General features: G+C 40.6%; 2 protein-coding genes across 6 annotated transcripts in view; one reads left to right on the top strand and one right to left on the bottom strand.

Annotated features, from left to right (window-relative positions):
* Positions 1–25,328, bottom strand: part of LOC309660108 (uncharacterized protein) — a 69,870-nt gene that overhangs the window by 11,283 nt on the left and 33,259 nt on the right. The window contains exon 3 of one of the 2 annotated variants that reach the window (XR_014263138.1): positions 7,996–13,906. Coding sequence is in view for 1 of the 2 variants with exons in the window: in XM_082460659.1 (XP_082316785.1) it covers positions 9,652–9,755 (104 nt within the window). In the remaining variant the exon portion in view is untranslated. The remainder of the gene's footprint in view (positions 1–7,995; positions 13,907–25,328) is intronic. The other variant, XM_082460659.1, reaches the window with a different exon arrangement.
* The window catches only part of COL8A1 (collagen type VIII alpha 1 chain), a 156,061-nt gene that overhangs the window by 111,779 nt on the left and 18,954 nt on the right, over positions 1–25,328 (top strand). The gene's annotated exons all lie outside the window — the stretch shown is intronic.

Genomic DNA, 25,328 nt, shown 5'->3' with positions numbered 1-25,328 from the left:
ACACTCATGGTGAATGCAGAGAGGTAAAGAGCTCAATCAGGGAGATCTGTGTTTCACTTCTCTTCCTGAGTGCTGCACTTGGCTTGTGCACCTGTACTCCGCACCCTTGTGTATCCCTGCCTTCCAAGAGTCCTCACCAAAGCACTCCTGCAGAAAAGTCGAATCTTTGCTGGTGGATTGAGGTCCAACCCCCCTTACTCCAGACTTCTTTTATCAGAGATTTCCTTGGATTTAAAAACCTGCTCACTGCTAAGCCTTTTAACTCCTTAATCGAAGACTTCTCAGTTACCAAACCATTTCTAACCTCAATAAACCAAACACTACAGGATGGTTATCAAACCAAAATACTAGTGGTACAGAAACACAAAGGTTGGTTATTTGGTTGGAGTTCTGACTGAGTAGAAAAATGGGTATTTCCAGCACCTATTAAAGGATCTTTTGGATTGAACACATAGAATGTAATTGTGTATTACAATTTACATGAGAATTTTCCTTCAAAGAGCTCAAGTTTCTATAAAGTTATTTTTAAAATAAAGATCCTCAAAATAAGGTGATGGTACCTAAATAATAGTGACTCAGGATACGTTTTTATAGAGAGATCCTAAAACTTGCTGATATGAAAAATGTTTCCTCAGTATTTAGAATAGTCAAACTCATACAAACAGGAATAGAATGGTGGTTGTCAGGGGCTGGGGGCAGGGGAAATGGGGACGTGCTGTTCAGTGGGTATAAAAGTGTCAGCTACGCGAGATGAATAAGTTCTAGAGATCTGCTGAAGGACATTTTGTTTATGGTTAATGATACTGTACTATACCTTTAAAAACTTAAGAGGGTAGATCTTACGTTATCTGTTCCTACAATGAAAGAAGGGAGGGAGGGAGGAAGGAGGAAAGACTGTTGCTGTCCAAGTAAGGTCAGACTTTAAAAACTGCAGTAACTTTGAGAAACGATTTTTTAGGGAAATAGGATTAGTTTTCAACATTATTCTTTGTGATCCATGCAATGTCATATAACCATAACTTTCCTCAAAACTTAAATTCAAAATATTATGCATTTGTCAAAATAAATATTAAATTTTAAAAGGACTATATAAGGTCTCAGAATTTTTGATGCAAAAAAAAAAAAAGGAACATATCCTAAACTTTGAGCCTGAGCAACCAGATAGAAAAGTGGTAATACCATTTTCCAAAATAGGGAAGGCTGGGGTAGAATTAGTTTTTTAAAACTTATAATCCTCTAATCATGTTAGTTAATCATTTCAGAATTAATTTTTTAAGGTGAAAGGAATTTTTAATTCAAGAGGATATGGGGGCTTCCCTGGTGGCGCAGTGGTTGAGAGTCTGCCTGCCAATGCAGGGCACACGGGTTCGAGCCCTGGTCTGGGAAGATCCCACATACCGCGGAGCGGCTGGGCCCGTGAGCCACAATTACTGAGCCTGCGCGTCTGGAGCCTGTGCTCCGCAACAAGAGAGGCCGCGATAGTGAGAGGCCCGTGCACCGCGATGAAGAGTGGCCCCCGCTTGCCACAAGTAGAGAAAGCCCTCGCACAGAAACGAAGACCCAACACAGCCATAAATAAAAATAAAAATAAAAATAAAAATAAAAAAACAAAAAAAAACTAACCATTCAAAATATAAAAAAAAAAAAAAGAGGATATGGGATATGTCACCAGCTTTTTAAGGTTGAGCCATGTTTAGCAACAGTGATATTCCACCACCATGTGGACCCCCACTCTGAGACAGAATTCTGAACCAGACAATCAGCCTGATCCAGTGTGATGTTTCAAAATATTCTTTTGTAAAATAGTTTCAAAGACCCATGACTGGAGAATTATAAAATCATGCTTTCTGTCTAGGACATGTTTATAAATATGCATAATGGAAGCCTAGCTCTCCACTCTTTCAAGAAGTAAGGTAAAAGTCCATGGTTCAGCTCAAAGGAATGTTAAATACTGGCCTGAGATTTATACTCTTGGGAAAGAATGTTGCAGTGGAAACAGGGAAGAAATGTCCTTGGTTTGTGAGCCAGTGGCTCTTTTGTGGGAACCAGAGTCTTGAACTTCCAGGCAGCTGTGTTGTACTGAGTGTGGCCGCAAAGATCTGGGGACAGTGCCATCACATCACCCATATATGATTGCTAAGAGCAAGAAAACCCTTTGGGGGTACAGAGACTTAGCCGAAATCACCGTAAATCTGGATAGAACCAAAACTAAGTAAACAGTATTTTAAAAATGGATACAGGAATTATTTTACTTATATGTAGAGAAAACTGAAGGGACACCAAATTCCAAGGAAATGTGGTTCCTTTGCCAGGTCCCCCTTTTTCAGAGAATGCCTCCTTTTCAACATTTTAGTTTGTATGATGGATACTAATTAGCTACGATTTTTTATAGATGAAGACATGAAATTCTAATGGCATATAAAGACAGGGACCTTTCCATCTTCTTTATTGCTGTGTCCCCAGCAATTAGAACTGTACCTGGCACACAGTTAGCTCTCAGCAAATCTTTGTTGAATGAATGGAGAAAAGCTGGAATAAATTGCTAAGTCAAAGGAAAAAATAGAAAGTAGAAACGAATCTTCTCTTTCTAATTGTTTTTATGTAAAAAGCCACATTGTCAGCTGAAATCTAATAAAAATTACAAGAGAAAATTTTCTTTCAGGGGGAGCAGCTCTTGTATAATGCACTCTTTTTCTCTGGTGTCAGCACTGGGTTCTCATTGCCCTGCATATTTATAACATTCATTGGCACTGACTGAGCATTAACAGATCTTTATCTTGAGTTTCACCAGTTTTTACGTAGCCTACATATTTCACCCAGTCTTCATAGTCTTTGTCGAGGGGGCATCATCAAACTGAAGAGTTAAACAAAAAATTGAATAATTGACAGGCTGGCAACCACAAAATTTGATTTCTTTTGACCACCCACTCAGTTCTAAGAGTCTATGATTCTAATTTGCCTTAAATTTACATCTGTTCCGTCTTCTTAAAAAAAAATTTTTTTTTTTACATTAATACATTCACCCTTACCAGTTCTGACCTCAAGCTCAAGGGCAGTCTTTTTTCCATTGCTCTCATTCTATCTGGCCGTAGCTATTGAGTTGCTATGGATTGAAGCTAGTAAAGAGAGAAAAATAAGAAACAAAAAAGGAAACGTCCTTTTAGGAAAGTATTTGATGAGAAAACAGAAGCCTCACGTATCTAAGGCATAGGCTTGCCTGGAATCTGTTCTGGATTTTAGAGGCTGTTATCACTCAGCCTCAAGTGGATCAGCATGAATCTGTCCTTGTATCCAGTGTTCTTTGAGACCCTTGACTCTAAGACCTTTTAGAAATGTGTATAAGTCATTCTAAAGTGAGAAAATGAATAGGATACATTCTATTAGAAAGCTAAGAGGAGAGAAAATAAATCTTTCCCATCTCCCTTTTTGGTGACATTACACTTTAAAAATAGGTATGGGGAGGAGCCCAGGGGAGGAATTTCAGTTAGGCTAATCTACTTACTAATAGAATTTCTTCCAGGATACAAGAGCCTTTGGCAAACATTGGTTGGCACATTCTTCCTAAAAGGTAAAAGGCTTTTTTTTTTCCCTTTGGCAGGTTTTAAAAGACACTTAAGAGTGTCAGGCAAACCTTCCAAACCATGGCCAAAAGCAGGTTAATCCAAAACACACACATCCCCAGCCAGCTCAAGATCAACAAAAAAAATTAGGTCTAGGGATTACAGGATGTTAACTGTGAAACATAATCCCATGATATTTATGGCTCCGGAGATTGGGCAGAGCTACTCTCGAGCACTATGAAGTACTCCTTACACTGGGGCAATTGCTCATATTTGATGCTATAACATGTAACGTATTGAAGAGAACCAATTAGTCACAATCTATGCAGTAGGGTCATAGTTCTCAAACTTTAGAGGGCCTAACCATCAACTGGAGCAAGCTTATAGAAAATTTGGTTTTTTGGTCCACTTCCCAAGCCTATCTAGTCAGACTCCGTGGGGAAGGAGATTGGGAACAAGGAAGGCCAATGAGTAAGATGCAGATGTTCTGCACACCACACATTGGGAATCACTGCACTGGAGTCTGGAGCAAGGTCCCTAAAGTCAGGACTGTCTCCAGCCCTAATTCCCTGCACCTAGCACTAAGGCTGGAACCTGGTAGATACTCAAGGACTATTTAAAGAATGAAAAGCAGTGAGCATTGATGGATGCCAGGGACTGTTGTAAGCACTCTACACATATTAACTCATTTAATCCTCATAATAAAGGACTATTATTAGCCTTGGCACCTGCTGGGCACTCTGCTCCCACACTGTCCAAAGTGTCACCTGACTGGTTCCTTTGTTACATTCAAATGTAAAGTAGCATCAGTTTTACACCCATCCCATCACCAGATCCTGTTCCTTTTCTTTACAGTATTTGCCTCTAAAGTTATCTGGTTTGGTTTTTGTGTCTGACTCCCTTCACTAAAATTTAAGCTCCATGAGAATAGAAATCTTGCAAGTCTTACTTGTCACTGTATCTTTAATGCCTGACTCACAATAGACACCAAGGAAATATTTAAATATTTAACTGAATGTATGTTAAAAACGCATAGTAAATGCAAAGTAAAGAAGTTGTGTTTGCTATATAATTTCTTCGTTCTCTCAGAACTTCCAAAATTTATTATGATAAGTATAAAAAACTGAAAGAAAGACTTCTAACCCAGAAATGTCCTGAAGCTGCTTTCCTGATCTACCTTGTCCCAAGTCAGAGACTGGACAGGAGAAAAAGGGAGAACCAAGTAAGAGTTAAAATGGAAAGTCTGGAAGATTTTTCACTCTAGGGCATCAATATTTCCTTTGAAATGAATTCTTAGGACATCAGACACACCCATGTTCAAACATAAGTAAAAAACATATTCCAAGATTAAATGTACATGATTTTTAGATTAACCAATGTTTTTGTTAGCCACATAATGCCTGCTTTACTAGTTTAAAAAGCTGTACCTACATGACACCAAAAGAGCTAGTTAAATCAATGAAACTCAAGCTGATTGCTTCAATAGTGATACCATGCACCTCAGATTTGGACTTGAACCCCCGTAACGGGACTCGAACCCAGCCTAAACCCAGATTGGGGCTCGAACCCACAGTCCTTTAATTAGAATCACTCATCTGGTGTCTGGACTTACTGAGGCTCAGGTTATTTTTGTCTCAGCACAGAAGGAATTCAGCAAGAGGCAACGTGATAGGCAAGAAGTAGATTCATTAACATAGGATGCTTGTAAGAGACACAAGCGGGCAGGCAAGGGAGCTCTGCCCTGAGGATTAAGTGGGCTACAATTTTATAGTCAAAGGAAAGGGGAAAGGGAAAGAAAGACTGCCTTCTTCGAGTAGACATGAGGCTTACATCACTAGTTCCTCCTTCGCATCAGGCAGGAGAGTGTCTGACCCTATGAGGTCAAACTAGGATTATCATAGCTCTTATTCAAATCAGTAGAAGGGTGGTGACATTTTTCTTCCACCTAATGGTCTGGGGCATATCTCGTGCTTTTATTTATGGCTTTATAGTTAAGCAAGCCTGCTTCGTTCCACGACATTCCAATAGCTTTCTTGAGCGATCATTAACTTACAGTGGTCTCCCAAAGTTTCCTAGGTTTCCCTCTCTATCTATAGTCCCCTACTGGGACTTCTACAACTACCTGTGTAACTATGCTATTCTATCCCTATCAGTAGTAAGAAGAATGGGTAGACCAGTTCACTCCAAATGGTGAATGTGTCAGGATCATTGACCATTTTACACTATGCCAACAAAATCAAAATCAGGAACTGAATGTAGTCTCAGGAGAGAGAAAGAAACTCATTTTTAAATGGGTTTCTCACATGGTATAGCTCAAAACCACGGGTCCTTTGAAAAAGGCCACTAGCTAGTTGATGTCATATCAATGCCAACCAAACTCTGGCAGGATTCTGACCGTGGATGATCAAATCAACCTCCCCCTCTTCATTTATGGTAGTGGGTCTCAGGCAAACAATAGCTAGGGCCAAGGGACTGCTGCTGAATGAAGCTTTTTGTTCCAAGTCATTTTTACCACTTGCACTGAAATGCCAGAAATGAATGTTGTCAGGGATGCTGTTGGATAGAACATACTCAAAATCAACTAGAAACATTTAAGAAAAAGTTTTTCTTGTTTTATTTTGAGAATATCTTTTTGCTATGATCACTCAGGGAGTTAGCCAGACCTGGGCTGGCTTCATTAGTCATCTCAGAGAATGTGGATAGATTATGGGAAAATCTTTCCATTTCTGAGAAATTGCTGGTCACCAATCATATTCACTTCAGCCAGTCTTTGAGGCTTAGTACGAAACTTGGAAGTACCAAAGTAAATGTGGGAAGGGGCAGAGGAGGGCATGCAACCAACAGTGAGGTCTCTTCTTACTACAGGAAGGCGAAGATTCTTTGCAAAGACCTTCACCTCGGAAGAATTTTGCTGCCATCCACCCCACCCATTAAGAAAGATTTAATCAGAATTTTTAAAAAGATAGAGAGAAATTTGTTTTCATTTTTAAATTTTGCAAGTTCAGTCAACAAAGATAATTTCCTTGTCCACTACCCAGGCCTTCAAAACCATCTGGGTTAACTCAAAGCCAGGTTTAGCACTTTTTGTTTCCATTTCGTGAGCAAAACATGATTTGGATTACAAATTTCTCTGAGGTTCATGCATAGAGCTGAGAGACTCTGTCATTTCCTTATCAGAAGCAACAGGAGAAATTCCAAATATGAAGACTCACAGAGATTTATTGCCTCAATTCCCAGCCTGACACTTGGCTCAGCACAGAGAGTACACAGCCAAAAAGAAGTCCTTTACTAAGGTATGAAAGGAACTGGCTGCTTGTGAAGTCCAGACTTGGGAGTGACACAAACAGGGGTTTGGGCTTTTCCAAGGCCAGCAGAACCTAGTCTGTTTGAAGTCGGATCAGTTGATTTCTTGAACATTTCAAATAAGCAAAATTCTGCAGGAAATGGGAGCCAGATGCATTTTAAACTCAGGAGTTCCTTGGAAGACAGGCAGAAAATAATCAAACGACATCCTCTAGTTTCATTTTGGCCCTTTTCCTAGACCTATACCCCAGACATGTATGTAGAGACAGTGATGGAATAAACTCCAGGAGGGGTACACGTAGAAGAGTATTTAAATAATAATTTGAATTTATTTAGATAATAATTTAAAATTTATTTACGTAAGAGTTGTATTTAAATACAAAAAGAAACAACATGTGTCTGATATAAATGTAGACCAATTTTAAAATACTACATTATTTGGAAGAGGCTCCAAAACATTTTGGGAAGCATCTATTGTAAACTAGGCACTTTGTTGGCAGTTTTCACAATGATCCTCTAAGGTAGGTTGTCATTATTCTCATGATACACCTAAGAAACTGAGGCTTCTTGAGATTCAGTGATTTGCCAGAGGCCACAATGACTGTAAATGAAGAGGTTCATCAAAGGAGTCCCCAGGTGGTCCTCAGGATTGAAATCTAAATGGAAAGAATCTAAGACTTAGTTTCTTCTACACTAGCTTTTGCTAGTCCTCCATGTGGCCCAGGAATAAATGAGCAGCCTGTGTTGAAGATGAGTCAGGAGTGGTTGGCAGCTGTGTGCACGCCAGAAACAGCACCACGCCAAGTAGGCACAGGCAACCTTCCCCCAGGAACTCAGAGGGGAGAAGGAAGATGTACTCTCCTTCTCCAAAAAGCTTTGGCTTCAGACATTTAGAGAAAACATAAGAAACATGAAAAGAAGAAAACAGACTCACTTGGCCACGCCTAGTCACTAGCTTGCTAATACCTTGTTCTTTGTTCTTGTGACTTTCACAGAAGATGAACTATTTCCTGCCTCTTAACTTCGCATATGCTGCCCAGAAGCCCCCAGGTTTCCTGGAATTAAGAATTCCAGATATTCCAGCAATAATTTTCTGACACCAAGCTTTGGCTGACAGAGAGCAGATACATACCATGTTTGGTGCAACTGATGTCTGGGGATTTTCCCTCTGCTGTCTTCTGCTTTTTCTTCCAGTGAAACTGTCCCATTATTGGTTTTGATTTATAAATTATAATCATATTTCCCTTTCCAGAGATCTCATTTGCAAGATAAAAAAAAAAAGAAGAAAAATGGTAATGGATAGCCATCCCTGGTATTTTGTCAGTCCTCCTCGGCTTCTGCTTTTGAACAGCCTGCTCTGTTTCTTGGGCGCTTCTGTGTCAGCAAAGAAAATCATGGACATTTTAGCATGGAATTTTTTATGTGTATCCATGTTAATCAGGCCCACTCCTAACATTTGTGATGCTTTGGGCAAAAGTACAAGTGGAGGCCCTCATACCATACATTTAAGTATTTAAAAGTTACAGATCGGGACTTCCCTGGCGGTCCAGTGGTTAAGACTTCGCCTTCCAATGCAGGGAGTGCGCTTTTGATCCCGTCAGGGAGCTAAGAGCCTCACGGCGGAAAAACCAAAACATAAAACAGAAGCAATTTTGTAACAAATTCAATAAAGACTTTTGAAATGGTCCACATTAGGCTTCCCTGGTGGCACAGTGGTTAAGAATCCGCCTGCCAATGCAGGGGACACGGGTTCAAGACCTGGTCCGGGAAGATCCCACATGCCGCGGAGCAACAAAGCCTGCGCTCTAGAGCCCGCGAGCCACAACTACTGAGCCCGTGTGCCACAACTACTGAAGCCCGCACGCCTAGAGCCCGTGCTCCGCAACAAGAGAAGCCACCACAATGAGAAGCCTGCGCACCGCATCGAAGAGTAGCCCCCGCTCACCACAACTAGAGAAAGCCCGCGCGCAGCAACGAAGACCCAACGCAGCCTAAAATAAATAAATAATGTTTAAAAATAAATAAATAAATAAAATGGTCCACATTAAAAAGAAATATATATATATATAAAGTTGTGGGTCAAGCTAACAAACTGTTAAATAGCTTATGTTTTATCCTCTGCCTTGGCAAATATACATTCATAGCAATCTGAAAGGCCACATTCAGATTTGGAATTCTCAGACTCCTTGAAGTGCTGCACAGGAATGCAGAGGCACAGGGAGGCCAGCCTACCCCTGGCTCATTTGTTCCCACCTCCAGCTCAGCCATGGACCACAAGAGGTTTCACAACAGGCATGTGAAGACACCACCTGCACAGCCAACCCCATTCACAACCACTAACAAACAGCTGCTCCCTGGCCCCATGTTGGACCCAGAGGTGTACACCCCAGGGGGACAGTCCATCTCATGAGACTGAGCCCTGAGAAGAAGCCTGTGAAGTCACTAGAAAGAACTCAAGATCATCCGGTTAGAGAATTCTAGGGTATGTGTACCCGAGCATGGTCTAGAAGAAAGTAGGCTCTGGACAGCACAATCCCTGGGCTCCTCACCCCATGGCATGTGGAGAAGGCACAGCTTCAGGAAGGTCAGAGCAGAGGCCCCTCTTGGCCTGATCCAGGTAGTACTTGGACTTAATGTCCCCTTTATTGTAACGGCTAAGTAAGAATTGACCTTATACTGGACATGTTTTATCCATCATTTCCAAGTAACAGGGAAAGACATCTCAGAAGGATATTTAGAACTAGAGGCTCAAGATCCATGGTTTCTCATAAGGCAAGGCATCTCCACCTCAGTATGACTGAGGATTATTCAGTTTGCTCTTTGAATTGCAAGTACAGTCATCTGATTTCCCGCTCCAGTTTCCATGGTCCAAAGCCAATGAAGAAACAAAATCTGTTAAATATTCAAAAGGAGACATCATTAACAATGGATTATTATCTAACATGGAAATAACTTAATTAAAAGGAGGGAGTATAAGTACATATTTCGTTGTCATAAATTTCCTTAGAAGATGAAACAAGTAAGACCTGGAGAAATGTACTCTGGGAGATGGGAGGGAGGGAAGAGTGGGCTCCTTGGGTTTACATTTGTTTCAAGTGAGGTAGACTGTGATTCTCCCTCCTGTCTAGTGCCCTGGATCCACTTCTGCCTCTGTCAGTAATGATAACAACAATAAAAACAGCTAATACTTACTTATATCGCACTTACTCTGTGCTAGACATTATTCTAAGAGCTTTACCTATATTTACTTATTTAATCTGCACAAAAGCCCTACAAAGTAGCTATTATTATTATCTTCATTTTATAGAGGAGGAAAGTGAGGCATAAAAAGATTTTGGAAAAAAGCCTTGCCCAAGGTCATGTAGGTAATAAGATTCAGAGCTGGGATTTGAACACTGGCACTAGAGTCTGTGCACTAGCAACACATTCTACTACTTCTTGGGATGGTCTACCACCCAGGGACTGGCCAGCTCAGCTATTACTCACCATCTGCTCGGCCCTGCTTCACCCAGCAACCATGCATTTGCCCCTAGTAGTTGGAGGTTTGACCTGGAAGAGTGAGTGTCTCTTTGGCTGACCTGGGACTTTCTGTTTGCTGTGGGATGAGAAAAGCTTCCAATAGTTGTCACCATGAAGTGCAATGTGGAACCAAGGACTTGGTATTAAGTCCTTTTCAATTTGTGTATTAGCAGTGGTTTTTTTACCGATGCTAAAATTATTAAAGTCATTTTTAAGATAAATTGTTGAATACTGCATCATTAAAAAAAAAAAAAAGGAGTTCAAGGAAACCATAACAGCCCCAAATTCTCTCAACAGCTATTGGGACTTTTTTTTTTTTAAGAGGAACTTTGTATAATGAAAATTTATTTATTCTCTTGTCTTTAAGGTTCACAAAAGATTAGGGGTTTTGTCTTACTTTTCTTTATTTTCAGTTCTTATTAGAGTACCTTACATATAAGAGGTGTTCAGAAGTTTTTAAATAAATAAAGTTTTGCCATATTCTTCAATAACCCTCAGTTTTAATCTGGAAGCTCAATGAATATAAAGAGCAGAATAACATTTGCATAAAAATTCCAAATTCAACCATTGTGGGCGGGCATTCACATGGAAAGTTTATGTATGTTCCAAAGTCTATTCTATATTCAAAATTCCTATTCAAAGAGGTGATGTGGTATAATAGTTAAGTGCCTAGACCCTGGAGGCAGCCTCCCTGAGTTCAAATCCCAATCCAGCTACTTACTGTCTGTGGGGCTTTTCACTTGTTAAACTCTTTATGCCCCAGTTTCCTCACAGGTAAATAGGAATGATTTTGATAATAGTTTCTGTATCAGGGGGAATTTTCTGAGGATTAAATAAGTTAATCAACACAAGGTGGTTAAATGAATTAATATAAAATGTTTTCAGTACTGCCTGGCAAATAGTAAATTCTCCATGAATGTTAGCTGTCATGCCAAACCATCCCATAATTTAAGAACAAATATGGTTTCTTTCAGCACATAAAATAGTTGTATTTTTAGGGATTGATAAAGTAGTTAACCATATTTTTTCTTTACGGTTAAGAGAATAGTTATTGATAATATTAGTTAACAAAATAAAACCAGAAATAATAGAATGTAATACCTGCTGCATTAGCCACCAAGTGTAAGCAACATAATAAGTTATGTCATGAAAATATGGTTTAGAGACAAGGTCTTGGCTATCACAGAATCAGCTGACTCACTATCTTCCTCCCTACTCTTAGCAGGCTTCACCCTTCTAAGAATTTAAGGAGCAGGGACCACAATCTTAGCTGTAGTCTGCCACAATTGATCAAAGTCACACCAACAAACACCAAGGGAATAAACTGCACAAGTCCCAGACCAACATCACATCCATTCAGCAAAGGGTATCTAGTGGGACAGATAGTTCAATGGGAACCCTCAAGCATGTGTTTTTTTGTTTATGCAATGAAGCCAGAGGAAATTACAGCAGGACTGCGTATCCAAAATGTTCCAAAGCACACACACCAGTTTAAATCCTTTTTGGAGTCTAAATTCCTTCCTTCATGATCTTAACCTTTGCTGTAGGAACCCTTCCCGGACTCCTCCCCAGGCCATTCTTCACAGTGAAGCTTGGAGCACTCATGGTACTACTTCTAGTTACTGTTTACTTCATCGGCATGTGGGCTTCTCATTGTAATATCATTAGCATAAGGCAGGGGTTCCTGCTGGCAAAGTAACCAGAGTGATGTTCAGTTGTTCCGTTAACTCCTTTTGGTTGTATCCATGTTCTTGGCTTCCAGTCTAAGAATGTTAACATTTCATAGTTTCCTCTTATTTCTTTTGTATATTTCTCCACACAATCTCATTGGCCTGTTATAGTTTTTCCTTAATTTATTAATATCTCATTTTATTTCTTCTAGAGATCCTCAATACCTTAATATCCTCAATCCAACACAACAGATTTCTCTTCTGACGCCTACTCAGAAACATCAAAATTACATTTTTGTTTCAGGAAGGTGTTTCAAACACAATTCAATGCAAGCATATGTAAATATCAGATGCTAGCTCAACAAACCCAGGGCAGATTATTTCTTTTAAGGATGGTTTTATTTATGGATGTGCCTAAGATACCAGAATTGGTTGATAAAAGATATATTAATATCCTATTGGATATTACGAACTATGGCAATAGCAAGAATGCAAAGCTATATAAATGCTTATCATGATAGCTACCCTCTTTTGAGTTTCTGCTACTTACCAAGTCACTATAAGACATTTATTATCTACTATGATCTCAATAAGAATTATTATTCCCACTTTCCAGGCTAAGAAATGGAGGTTCCTCGGTTACACAGCTGGTAAGTGGCAGAGCCAGGATCCAAATCCAGGTGGTTCAGAATCCCCAGCCCACAGGCTCTCTCTGCCTTGAAGGCCCCTCTCAGTACATGGCCCCCAGTCACTGCAATACACTTCGGAAGGAAGAACTGAAACTCAAACATCTCGACCAATCGCTGGGAAGCAAATTATCACTAGAATTAACTAAGAAATGAAAACTAAACTTTTATATTCCTGGTTCATTGTATAATCTTTCATGGATAATTCAATTTCCCCTAGTGTTTTCCTTGAGAGAGAAGATAATAAATCTTGAGGAAAAATATGGTACTACTAAAATTAATATTCACCATAATAACTGGATTTGACTTTAGGAAGCCAGTGCTACTGATAGTTAAAGATGATGTCTTCTTAGGGAGGGAGACTTTCTTGTGATATCACATTGCACATTTGTGTAAAGTACTAACTTCTTTAACTCTTTCAAATATTTTTTGTGTACTAGCTCAACAATAAGTAAGGACCTTGATAACTTCAAAGAGATGGTGCCTCCTCCAAGCCTAAAATGAGCCATGGTCCATCTTTTCCCTGTGGGTTTTATACCACAGCTCAGAACTGACACCATTTACAATGCAACCCCATTCCCTTTAGAAATTTCTTTCTCTGGTGATTTGAGATCTTACCAATTTTGCCACAGTTTATAAATCCTGGAGCTCCTCAGACACAAGGTTTTCATTTAATATTTAACTTTGGCACGGAGACATTTTTAAGTTTCTCCAGCCCAAAACTTGGAAAAGAGCTAAGGAAAAGTAGCCAGGAGAACTTTACAACAATATTTTTAAAACTTCATATGTCCAGATTTAAAAATAAATACATTTATATTTTCTTCAGAAACAACAATAACTCTGAGCTGACATGATTTTTAATAATGCTCTTGGTAACAGTTGGTGGACCCAACATGTTTTTTTTTGGGGGGGGGGAAGAGAAAGAAAGAAGAAAAGAAACCTCAAATACCTCCCATTTACCTTTGATGATCTGGCTCAGTCCTTGAGAGGATTAGGAGCGTTTCTTTCATAAAGTTACATTTCATTAGGATGAACATTTTGCTCCAACCCAAATACATTGCAGCCCATCATCACCATTTAAGTTGATTATCAAAAAGCAGATCAATGTATAATGCATCCTGCCACTGCATCTCGAATCACAACGTGCAAAGTATGGAAGTGCAAGTTACTACAAAAGACAAAGCAGATGTCCCAAAATAAAGGAGCTAGAAGCAAGATAATATTAACGATAATAATAAGACATATATCTCAGAATCAGCGTGAGAAACCAACACTAGAATAATTTCAAATTCCAGGATCTGTGAAAGGAATGTTGCCCCATTCTCCTCTTGATTGTGATATAAGGAGATTGTCATAATTTGTAAAATACAATGGAAACTCGTCTGCACATAACTAAAATTTGATTGAAATTGGCACATAACTAGTTTCATCTCAAATGAGATTAACTATTATTATTAAGTATTTCAAATAGTTGAAATTTTTCCTTTTCTCAAACTGAAAAAGTAACTGGTGACATTAAGGTAAATTAATAGTAGAGTCGCAAGGGCAAATATTAGCCAGAAATGTACTACATTCCTGGATATAAGGAACCCCACAAACCCAAACTCTAGAGAGCTAAGCAGCTCCAAAAGAGACTTTTTTTTTTTACCCCAGTTGTCCCCACCATCAAGCACCAAACCATCTGGTCTGATTCTACACGTACTAAAATGACCACATGAGACTGACAGTTTATAATCAGCTGATGGCAGAGTGAGGCCTTCAGGTGGCATGGGCAGTTGCACACCAAGGGCTGACATTTATGAATCACTAACTCCAGGCACTGTTCAGAGCACTGTATACGGGAAAACTTCACTTACTCTTTACAACACCCAAGTGTAATATATAACACTAGTTATCACCATTTTTTATAGGTAAAGAGTGGCAGGTGCAGAGAGGTAAGTAACTTGCCCAAGGTCACCCAGACCGTGAGTGACAGAGGGAGAATTTAACCCTAAGTATCTGGTTTAGATCCCATACATGTAACCACCCTGCCATGCCTTGTCTCACACTTACCATCCTCCGGTCAGACCTCCCAGTAAACTGCCTTCCAAATACCTGATACAAAATGTCAGGTAGACCCAGCGTGACACAGTCCTCAGACCACCACCCTTTCCCTTCTCATCGCCCAGAGACTCTCACCCCACCCACGTCTGCTCCTCCTTGAGGGGTCACCCTCTCAGAAATTCTCCAGCCCTCCATTCCAACCTGTACCTTCTCATAGGATAATGACTTCCGTTAGAGGATAGGTAAAAGTTCATCTTCTCAAAATTATTAACACAAGTATGTGAATGACTTAATCGGATAACTCTATCCGAGAGCATTTGCATTTCAGAAGAGGGCTTTATTAACCCAAATGAATCATGCAGGAGGGGACTCTGTTGCTATTTGGTTGTTTTTACGGTGCCTGTGGTACAAAGGGCGCAGCATTTGGAGTCAGAAAGAAGTTGCAATCCTAGTTCTGCCACTATCGCCTATGTAAAGTTGGGCAAGTAACTCAATATTCTGAATCTCTGGCTCCTCACCTATTTTAAAAAATAAAAGCAACTCTTCACAGTAGTGTTGTCACGATTAAGATGATATATGTCTAGCACGTAACATACTGCCTAGCACATGGTGGGCATTCAATAACTGTCAGTCTTTATCCTATTCTTCCAAAACTTCCCAGAACGTAGAACCATGGGGCGAACCCCTGATGTAGACTGCCATCATTTTGCCAGGGAAGCTGGATCGACAAGGCTTCTCAGTAAGGGCAGCCATCCTGCTATCTGCCTCCTTGGCAGGCTGCCCTCCATTCCTAGGCTCACTGGAGAAGCAGAATGAGTCAGCAGGGAATTTGGAAGGCTAGTGAGACTGCAGCTTCACTAGAGACCAATGCTCATGAGGTTGGATTATATGCCAACATGGCATAGGCTGTTTTTTAAAGCGATTCATCAGCATTGCCTACAAACTTATCCATTCACTCAACAACATGAAATAACTACTAGGTGCCAAACGTTGCGCTAAGCCCTAGGGAATAAAGAACTTAAAGTAGCCAATGTACTGCCACGTGCTACCTGGTAGCAGAGGTGACAACAAAAGAGAGAACAGCAAAGTGCTTCCCCCAAGAGGTGTACACATGCAGGAACACACACTCACAAGACACAGAACCATACCCTGAGAACAATGATTACCATCCATGGTATCATCCATTCAATTAGTCATTCTCCAGATTTTTATTGAGCACGAACTACGTGCCAGCCACTGGGAAACAGCATGTTGAATGAGACAGGCCAGGTTCCTTCTCTCACAAACTTTATAGACATAGCAGGAGGAATAGACAATGAATATAATAAATGAGCAAGATAATTTCAGCTATTGAGAAATGTTATGAATGTGGCAGTGTGACAGAGAATGACCAGATTTGAACATTGCCTCGGCCAGAGTGGTCAAGGAAAGCTTTTCTGGGGGATGGCATTTAGCTGAGACTTGCATGACACGAAAAGGAGCTAGCCATGCTAGCTAGCCATGACAGAGTTGGGAAAAGACCATTCAGGCAGAAGGAACAGCTTGTGCATAGGCCCTGGCAGAAGCAAATTGGTGAATTCAATGAATGGAGGAGGTCAGCGTGTCTGGCCCTTAATCAACAGGTAGAGGTGGAATGAGGGACAGGCAGGGACCAGATGAGATCAAGGTCTGAAAGCAATGAAGGGAGTTTGGACTTTGTGCAAAGAATAATAGGAAGACATTGGAGGGATTTCAGCAGAAGAGTACTGTGCTCTGATTTACATCTTTTTCAATGATAATATTTATAGAATCACACTCTAATAATGTTAAATGGAGTCAGAAGAAGAATTCCTTTCTCACATTATACATACAATGATCATCAACTTTAAAATAATTATAACATAATACACTAATTCTAACTAGAAGTATAGTTTCAGCATCACTAGGCTAAATGTAATGATTCAGCCGTTCAGAAACATTCAGTAGCTCAGGAGTCCATAATGACCGTCATTACCCAGGTGAGGCAAAAAAAAAAAAAAGTATCCTTTAATAAATTCTGAACAAATAGATACCAGGCAAAGTAAACGCTATTTGAAATTAACACTCCTCCAGCCTAGGGTGCATTCTACAAAACAGGCATATTTGAGCTGTAACCTTCCTAGCTCGTCAAGCTGGGTTTGTGATTTATGTTAATCCTGCACAGCGGAGAGTGAGCCAGGTCCTCTTCTGTGTTTTCCAGTCGTGAATCCCAGCACGCTAACTGTGAAGGTGCTAATGGTCCAAAGTGTGGCATTAGGCTGGTGTTCAAGGAATCTTAGCTTGCCCCCTCTCTGGGGATGAGGTGCCCTTCTGGTGTGATCCGAGAGGCATCCAGAGGCCACCTTGCCCCAAAGATCTCCCTAGTGATTCTCACGCTCCTGGACTTCCTCGTCACAGAGTCCTCCTTGAGGTGATGGGAACTTTATTAAAAGACAAATGTCTTATCCAGGAAGAGTAACCCAATGACACCACTGTCAGTCATGAATACCCTCCGACACTGGTTTCTTAAATTACCTGATTGCTGCTAGCAGAGTCCAGTTGCAGTTTAAGTCAGGGGAGAAGTTTGGAAAGTCACAAATGTGGTTTTAAAAGGAGCACACTGAACTCTGTAACAACCTATGTGGGAAAAGAATCTGAAAAAGAATGGATATATGTATATGTATAATTAAATCACATTGCTGTACATCTGAAACTAGCACAACATTGTAAATCAAGTATATTCCAATATAAAATAAAAACTTTTTTCTAAAAGGAGAACATTGATAAATAAACTGTGGTATTCAGCAGTTAAAAAGAAATGTACTACCAGTCTTATTTACAAAAGCCAAGATACAAAAGATTATATATAACATATATATGTGTGTGTATATATATATATATATATATATATATATACACACACATATATATGTGTGTATACATATATATACACATATATATACATATATATGTGTATATATATGTATACACACATATATATGTGTGTGTATATATATATATATCACACACACACACACACACACACACACACACACACACACACACACTCTGCCTCTTTGGGCACTCATTTCCATGCCTGCAAAATAAATATAATAGCACCTACCTCCCATAGTTGTTGGGATTGTATTAAATGGGATAATTTATGTAAAGCACCTAGCACAGTGTCTGGCACTTGGTAAACATTTATTCAAGTTTTTTTACTCTTAATATTTTTATTAATAATAGAATTGGCAGTGCCTAAAACATTCTCAGCCATTACAAAATATGTGTTCAATGAATTAATGACAAGACTTCAATTAACCCCTGGTAGTGCCAGTGTCGGAACAAAGAATAATGTCTGGTTTCCATTTCACAGTGAGACTATTCCAGATGTTAAGGTCACTGGTAGCCAGGAGTGAGTCAAACCCTCCTCTAACAGGATTCTGCTGAGCTTTAGTATATTGTTTCTGCTCTGATTGTTGTCTATACCTGTATGTTTCATGAATCTGACAGGACACAAAGTAAATTAAAATTCAGGCTACCTATTATAATTTCTAGTCACAAAAGATCTTTATTTTGAGGATCTTTATTTTAAATTAACTTTATAGTAACTTGAGCTCTTTGAAGGAAAATTCTCATGTAAATTGTAATACATAATTACATTTTTTATGTTCAATCCAAAAGTTCCTTTAACAGGTCCTGGAAATACCCGTTTCTCTACCCAGTCAGAACTCAGAACCAAGCAAATAGCCAGGCTTTGTGTCTCTGTACCACTATGTCCACATCGAAAACTACAGGTGGATGGAGAGAGAAATGATAGATTGGAAGATGAATAGGTAGGTGGGTAGAGGATAAACATATATAAAAAGGAATTTTCTTCACATGTTTGTGAAAATGTTTTATCATTTGATTTTGGTAGCAGCTGGAACAAGTAGAGTTCAGCAGTGAGAATCAGATTACTCTAAAAAAATTCAGAATATATTATTATATGCTAAATAATATGTAGGTTTAGGAATTCTTCGCCTGACTCAGACTTCTCATGGATAACTCATTTTTTAAATATGCTTCTGTATAAGGCCAGATGCTCATAGAGATAATTCAAAAGTTATGTTCGCTATGCAATGTCTTCCACTTGCATTCTTTGCAAGTCTTGTTGAGACTGATATTAAAATAAGTTTGTTTTTTGTGGATACACATCAAGGACTGGAGTGCAGAAAAAGCCCAATCACACACTGGAAGATGGAGAGAAGCCAGCATGAGATTGTAAAAATGCTGGCAATTATCCTCCAAGTGAGTTGGTCAGCCCAACACACATGAACAGGAGTTGAACGTTTCCCTGTGACTAATTCCACCGAGATGGAAACCGACCCAGGGAAGAAGTCTGAGCAGTCAACTGCTCAGCTGGCCAACCCCTCTAGACAATGAGTCATTCCAGGACAGGGACCTCATTCTCCACTCAGTGTTGTGTCTACAGAACCTGGCACTTGCTGAGCACTGAACAATGTTGAATGGATGGATCAATGAATTAAGTAATTAATGGATGAAAGCATTTCTCTGCCTTCCTTATATCTTAGAATTCCAATCCCCAAGTGGAGCACTGGGGGAGGATCTGCTGGTTGTTGTACAAACAAAGGCAAATGACCAAGCAGTGTTTATAGGGAAATTTTACAGAGGGAGGAGCAGTAGCAGGTGTGAGGGTTCCCCCTTGTCCTTGGCACGTTCCAGGCAAGGGTCATGCACAAAGATCCAGCAGGCCTGGAAGTCAGACTCCAGGAGAGGAAGCTGCCTGTGAGGCTTTTAAACTGTGTGACTAGGGAAGCACCAGCCCTTCCTCTGGTGTGATCAGAGGCTGAGATCAAATAGCTCGACAACATGGCAGAACGTTGGCTCCAATCCCCTTCCTGGATACTCATCAATTGTGACTGAGGGGAGCACTAGCACCTCTCCTATCTGGGAGATGGGGTACTAGCCTTGCACCTCCAGATAAATAATGCAGTGAGCTGGTGGCAGGATTTGCCCCATCCATGTGCATGTTTGAGAAGCATCGGTCCCTCCCCTGGCATGGTGGGGCGAGGGAGGGCTGGGGTCTGAGTCTTGCAAATGACCAAGATTGTTCATCTCAAGCACGTTAGGGCTGGTTATAGTCAGTCTCCACGGAGCTTTACTGGAGGGGACCCTTCTTGAATACATGAGCTCTTGCCTCTCAGTGGGGATGTGGCAGACAAAAATTCATCATGCCATCATGACCAGCCCTTCTCCCCAGGAGCTGCTAGAGATTCTTCGTGGCAAGGCTAAGCTTCATGCCTCCACCTCATGCCTCTGACTTCCCTAAGATACTTATTACCTTGTACCTCCATCTTACTATCTACCGATTCCCAGCCAGGGCAACCCACCCAGAGCCCCTAAACTGCCCCAGGCCCCATTCTTCTCAATTGCCTGAGTCCCAGTGCGTTGGGTCCTGTTCTACATTATAGATCAGTCATTTGTCATAAAAACCTCTGGAATGTATTAGCTTTCCCAGGTTCTGGAAATTTAACAGAAATTGTGGGCACTTAGCAGACCTATGGAGGAGGTATTTTGGTTCCAGGTAGGGATGGGTGCTTTTCAACACCACCCTAGTCATCCCACATGGCACTTCCTCCTTGCTTATAAAGACCCTGCCCTTGAATCCAGTGAAGAGGGAAAATGATTTGATTCATGTGTCCCACTCTGGCCCTTGAAGACATTGGCTTTTATTCAGACTCAGGTTTGAAATGGGCTGATGAGGTTGTAAATACCAGGTAGGAATCAGAAACCTGGAAAAGAGAAAAGGAATTAGGGACAGAGTTGGGAAAGGACAAGGGAAAGGGAAGAAGCAAGTATAAGAGAAAAGGGGATAAACAGGAAGCGGGATCAAGACAGGAAGCAAGACCGGTTTCTTTGCATTTTTTTCAGACTTTGTCTTTGCCTTGGGTTGCCATTGAGGTGGAAGTGACATCTTAGTTGTGCTTGAATCCTTCATGGTTCCTAGCATGGTGGTTCACAAAATGTTTGTTGAATGGGATAAATAAGAAAATTAAAGTGGTATGTGGTAATAAGCTCAGTGAAATGGGTCATGGGTCATGGTGACACTACCCCAATCCTCACTGCATGTTGTCTGGTCAGCTTCGCTTCTCAAGCAAACAAAAGAAGGAAAAAAATGAAAATGTTTTATTTTAATGGTAATTTCCATGACAGTAGCTGAAACCCCCTCTCTTTGGAGATTTTTTTCCCCTCAATATCCAGATTCTATTACTCTTACAGCAGAGAAGCTAGAAGCCTAGAAAAGCTGAATGGCTTACCCAAGGCCACACAGAGGCAAGTGTCGAGCTCAGGACAGACACTCCTGTTTTCCAACTCTCAGGGCTAGGACGGTGAGAAGGGGAAACTGAACCCCATAGGATGTTCTGTTCCAGAGCAGACACAGATTAAGTATAAGATTCAGGTGAATTAATAAAATATAAAACAAAACGTGGGGAAAGTAAAAATAAATTGTAGACTACACAAAGCTGAAATGGGATCATGACACCCAATCCTTAATCTGTTTGCTATTAGGGTGGAGAACAAGATAGTGCTTTGCTTTCTGGAATTCAGACATACTTTCTATTTATTATTTATAAATTTGAATATTTAAAAGAATACAAGGAAAACTCACACAAGCCAGGCTGGGCCTCTTTATAATGTAAATACCTTTCCAATGGGGAAAAAAAATACTGAAAGATGGTGAGTTTGTCTTCTGACAGTATTTCCCAGACACTTTTTTATTGTTAGCAAAGCTCCCTTGGAGTGTAACTAAGAGTTTCAGAGCAGTGGTAATGTTAAAGCAAAGGGAAGGAAAATTTCAATAAGCACCAAGCTGCCCCAACTCCCCCTTTATTTTTAAGCAGAACCTTCAAAGGGCAGCTAATGGAACTATACTTAAGTGGCATTAATTCATCCCTAAGAGGACTCTCCAAGAGTTTTATTGCTACATAAGGGAAAGCCATAAACCAGCAGGAGGAGAAAGCAAAGAAAATAAGTCTGGGGAGTCATCTTGTGTAAGAAAGTGAGCAGGTGGTCCGTAGTGTGTCCTTGGCTGGTTTCCACAGTGAGGAGACAGAAATTCATGGCAAGGATGTGGCCCACAAAACAGTCAATCACAGAGAAAAGAATTGTGGGACTCTGCAAAGTGTTGTTGAAGAGTTCACATGAGTATGAAATCATCACATGTTCATCTCTCCTCCTCCTTCTCACCCTCCATCCAATTTCATGTTAATACTTGATTCCACAGCCTATTGCCTGACTCTTTCCAGTGTCTGGCATAATTAGGACAGAACAAAAAAGGACTAGACTGGGTAGAGCCAAGGACGGTGAGTTTTTAGACTTGAAAGGAACATTGAGGACCATTTAATCTGACACTCTTGGTTTTACAAACAAGGAAATGGAGTCTCAGAGGCTACCTTTATGGAGGATGAGAACTTCAGAGATTTTTCACTTGAGGTCTAGAGTCCTAAATTGAATATTAAGACTGGGGATTTAGAAAAATGCCTCCGTGATACTGTCATTCAGCTCAGGCCAAGTCTAAGACCTTTAGAGCAGCCATAGAGACTACTACAAGCATCCTGCGATGAATGACAATTATCACCAATCTCAAGATTATGTTACCTTCAATCAAGCCTTCCCTGTCTTTACAAAGTTTGTTATTTTTAAAGCAAAAAGAGCACTCGATTTCTAAGGAAGCAAGGCTAATATGTAGGATTTTTCCTTCTTGTGAGTTGGCAGGGGACACTGGAACACAAAATCAGGAGTGAGAATGGGAACAGTGGACAGAGAGAAGAGGCACGTTGATCCAGTATTCAGAAACCGTAATGCTCTCTCAGCCTTCCCACCACCCAAGATCACATTTAGAAAAGGCGGGAGAAGATGGGATAAAAATACGGTGCCATTCATTTATTGGCTTGGCCAAAAAGTTCGTTCGGGTCTTTCTGTGCGATGTTACGAAAAACCCAAACGAACTTTTTGGCCAACCCAATGTTTGTCCAACAAGCAATTATAAAGCCTATTTTGTACACAGTTATGAACCAGGTGCAGAGAATTCCCAAAGATAAAGGTCTGACCTCAGGGCTCAAGACACTTGAGAGAGCTCTTCTATGGAGCTTCCTGCCCCCCCATAGCCAGTTGGTAGATTTTATGACCATTGTTCAAAATAAAATACATTACAAATTTGCTTCACTTGGGGGAAAATTAATATTTTTTATTTAAATAAATGCTTGTGGCTAAAAAAGATTTGGGATTTATTTGGTATTTTGGATTTGAGGTTACTACTTTGCACTTACTATAAAAGAAGCATATGTTGAATTGAGTCTGTGTTTTTTCAGATACAAAACTCAATGTAGTTTTTGTTTGTTTGTTTTTAAATTTATTTATTTATTTATTTATGGCTGTGTTGGGTCTTCGTTTCGTGCGAGGGCTTTCTCTAGTTGCGGCAAGCGGGGGCCACTCTTCATCGCGGTGCGCGGGCCTCTCACTATCGCGGCCTCTCTTGCTGTGGAGCACAGGCTCCAGACGCGCAGGCTCAGTAGTTGTGGCTCACAGGCCTAGTCGCTCCGCGGCATGTGGGATCTTCCCAGATGAGGGCTTGAACCCGTGTCCCCTGCATTGGCAGGCAGATTTTCAACCACTGCACCACCAGGGAAGCCCCTCAATGTAGTTTTGAATTAAGCAAGGATCTATGGTGGGGGGGAGGGGGACATGAATCTTTCAGACACAAGTCTTGGAATATGGTAAACACTAAATAAATGTGAACTATCCAATATTATCATTATTCCTCAAGTTCCTGAAAATAGTACGAAAAGATCAAGCTTCTAAAAAATGTGATCTTAAGCTGATTATTTTTCTGACCTAAACGTATAGCTATTATTACTCGTGGATCTTACTTCCTTCAACAGTAAAATATAGCCTAAGTCCTGCAGCCGCTCCCACAAGGCCAACCTGCTGCCATCAACGCCTAGAAATGTCTTTGGTTCTCTGAATGTTAAAGCCAAAGCCCTTCGCAGTCAATACAAAGACAGGCTGCAGTGGCCAGTTCTCTACGGAAAGGGGAGTGAGAAGAGACGGAGCATTTGAACCGAGTGCTCGAGCGTGACAAGCAGGTGGGGCAAGGGCTGAGGGGTGGGAACTCAGACACTACACTTGTTATCTGCCTAGTAGGAACTATCTATACCTGACCTGTCTTTGGTATCTCAGGCAAGGGGACAATTGGGCAGCCTAGTTTTCATAACAGGTCTGGAGCAAAGTGAAGACAAAAAATCATTATCTTTCAAATTCTTCAAAAACAGGACTGCAGTTAAGTGTGGTGGAATAGGTGCCCATAATCGCCTCCACTGCTACTGCTTCTCCTCATCCTCCTTCTCCCTCTTTAAATAATAGCTAACACCTACCTATACAGCCCTTACTATATCTAAGCACTGTTCTCAGCATTTTACCTGTATTAATTCCCTTCATATCCTCCATAACCTCGTAAGACAGACAGTGTTACCATCATCCCCGACTTATCTTGAGGAAATGGAAGCACAGAGAGGTTAAGTGACTTAACCCTAACTAGGTCTGAGATCACAGACCTAGTACCTGATAGAATCAGGATTTAATGCAGGCAGGTTAGCTCAGAGTTGCTGATCTTAACCATCACCCCCTACAGCTGCCCTTTAACTGTTGTAGCTGCCAATGTCTGCTTCTAGATAACACCTTCCACTTCCCTCCTTACTCTGCTGAACAATTACCATTTATTCTTCAAACCTTAGTTCTAACACTGTCCTTCGAGGACCTTGTGTCTCACCAACCTGCCACCCACACACCCCGTCCAGGTTAAAGTCTGTTTTGTCTTTATTGAAGCACTTACACCAGATTAAGATCTAACTTTCAATAGTTGACTGGAAACTTCTTGAGAGTAGGTCCTTGTTTTTCACTTATTTTTATATATAGCCAGCCACTAACATAGTAGTGCCTAAAAATTCCATATAAGATTGTTGAATTTAATAATTAAATGAATCAACTGACACAGTAGAGAGAAACAATGCCAGGAGTTAGAAATTTAAGCAAATAAAGGCAGGGGAATTCCCCCAAGAAATTTAAGCAAATAAAGGCAGGGGAATTCCCCCATACAATGTTTTAGCGCAAGAGAGATGTTAGAAACCATCTGATACCAAGGCACCCAGCAGCCTAAATGTTGGATTCTGCCCGCAGGGAGGCATTTGTTTTTTCTACCAGACACTATTTTTAAAGAAATCAACATCAAGTGTCAAGATGAAGAGGTTTCACAAAATGTCCCAATGTGTGGCCTCTCTTGAAAAATTGGAAAACCTGCCCAAACCAGGCAAACAAGTGAGTAGTTCAACTACCGCCCCATTGGATAGGGTAGCGCTCTCTAGTTCACTGCAAACTCTGGCCAGCCAACTCCACTCACTCCCCCGTCTCCCTGCTTCCTCCAGGTATTTAGGCTCTTTCCACCTCTAATTCATTCCCCTCATCCTATAGTTTAGGAAGAGGAGGCCCTG

Source organism: Balaenoptera physalus, assembly GCF_965194825.1.
Source record: "Balaenoptera physalus genome assembly, chromosome: 4".
Taxonomy (NCBI): domain Eukaryota; kingdom Metazoa; phylum Chordata; class Mammalia; order Artiodactyla; family Balaenopteridae; genus Balaenoptera; species Balaenoptera physalus.
The sequence above is the reverse complement of the archived record's forward strand: the minus strand, read 5'-3'. Positions and strand labels throughout refer to the sequence as shown.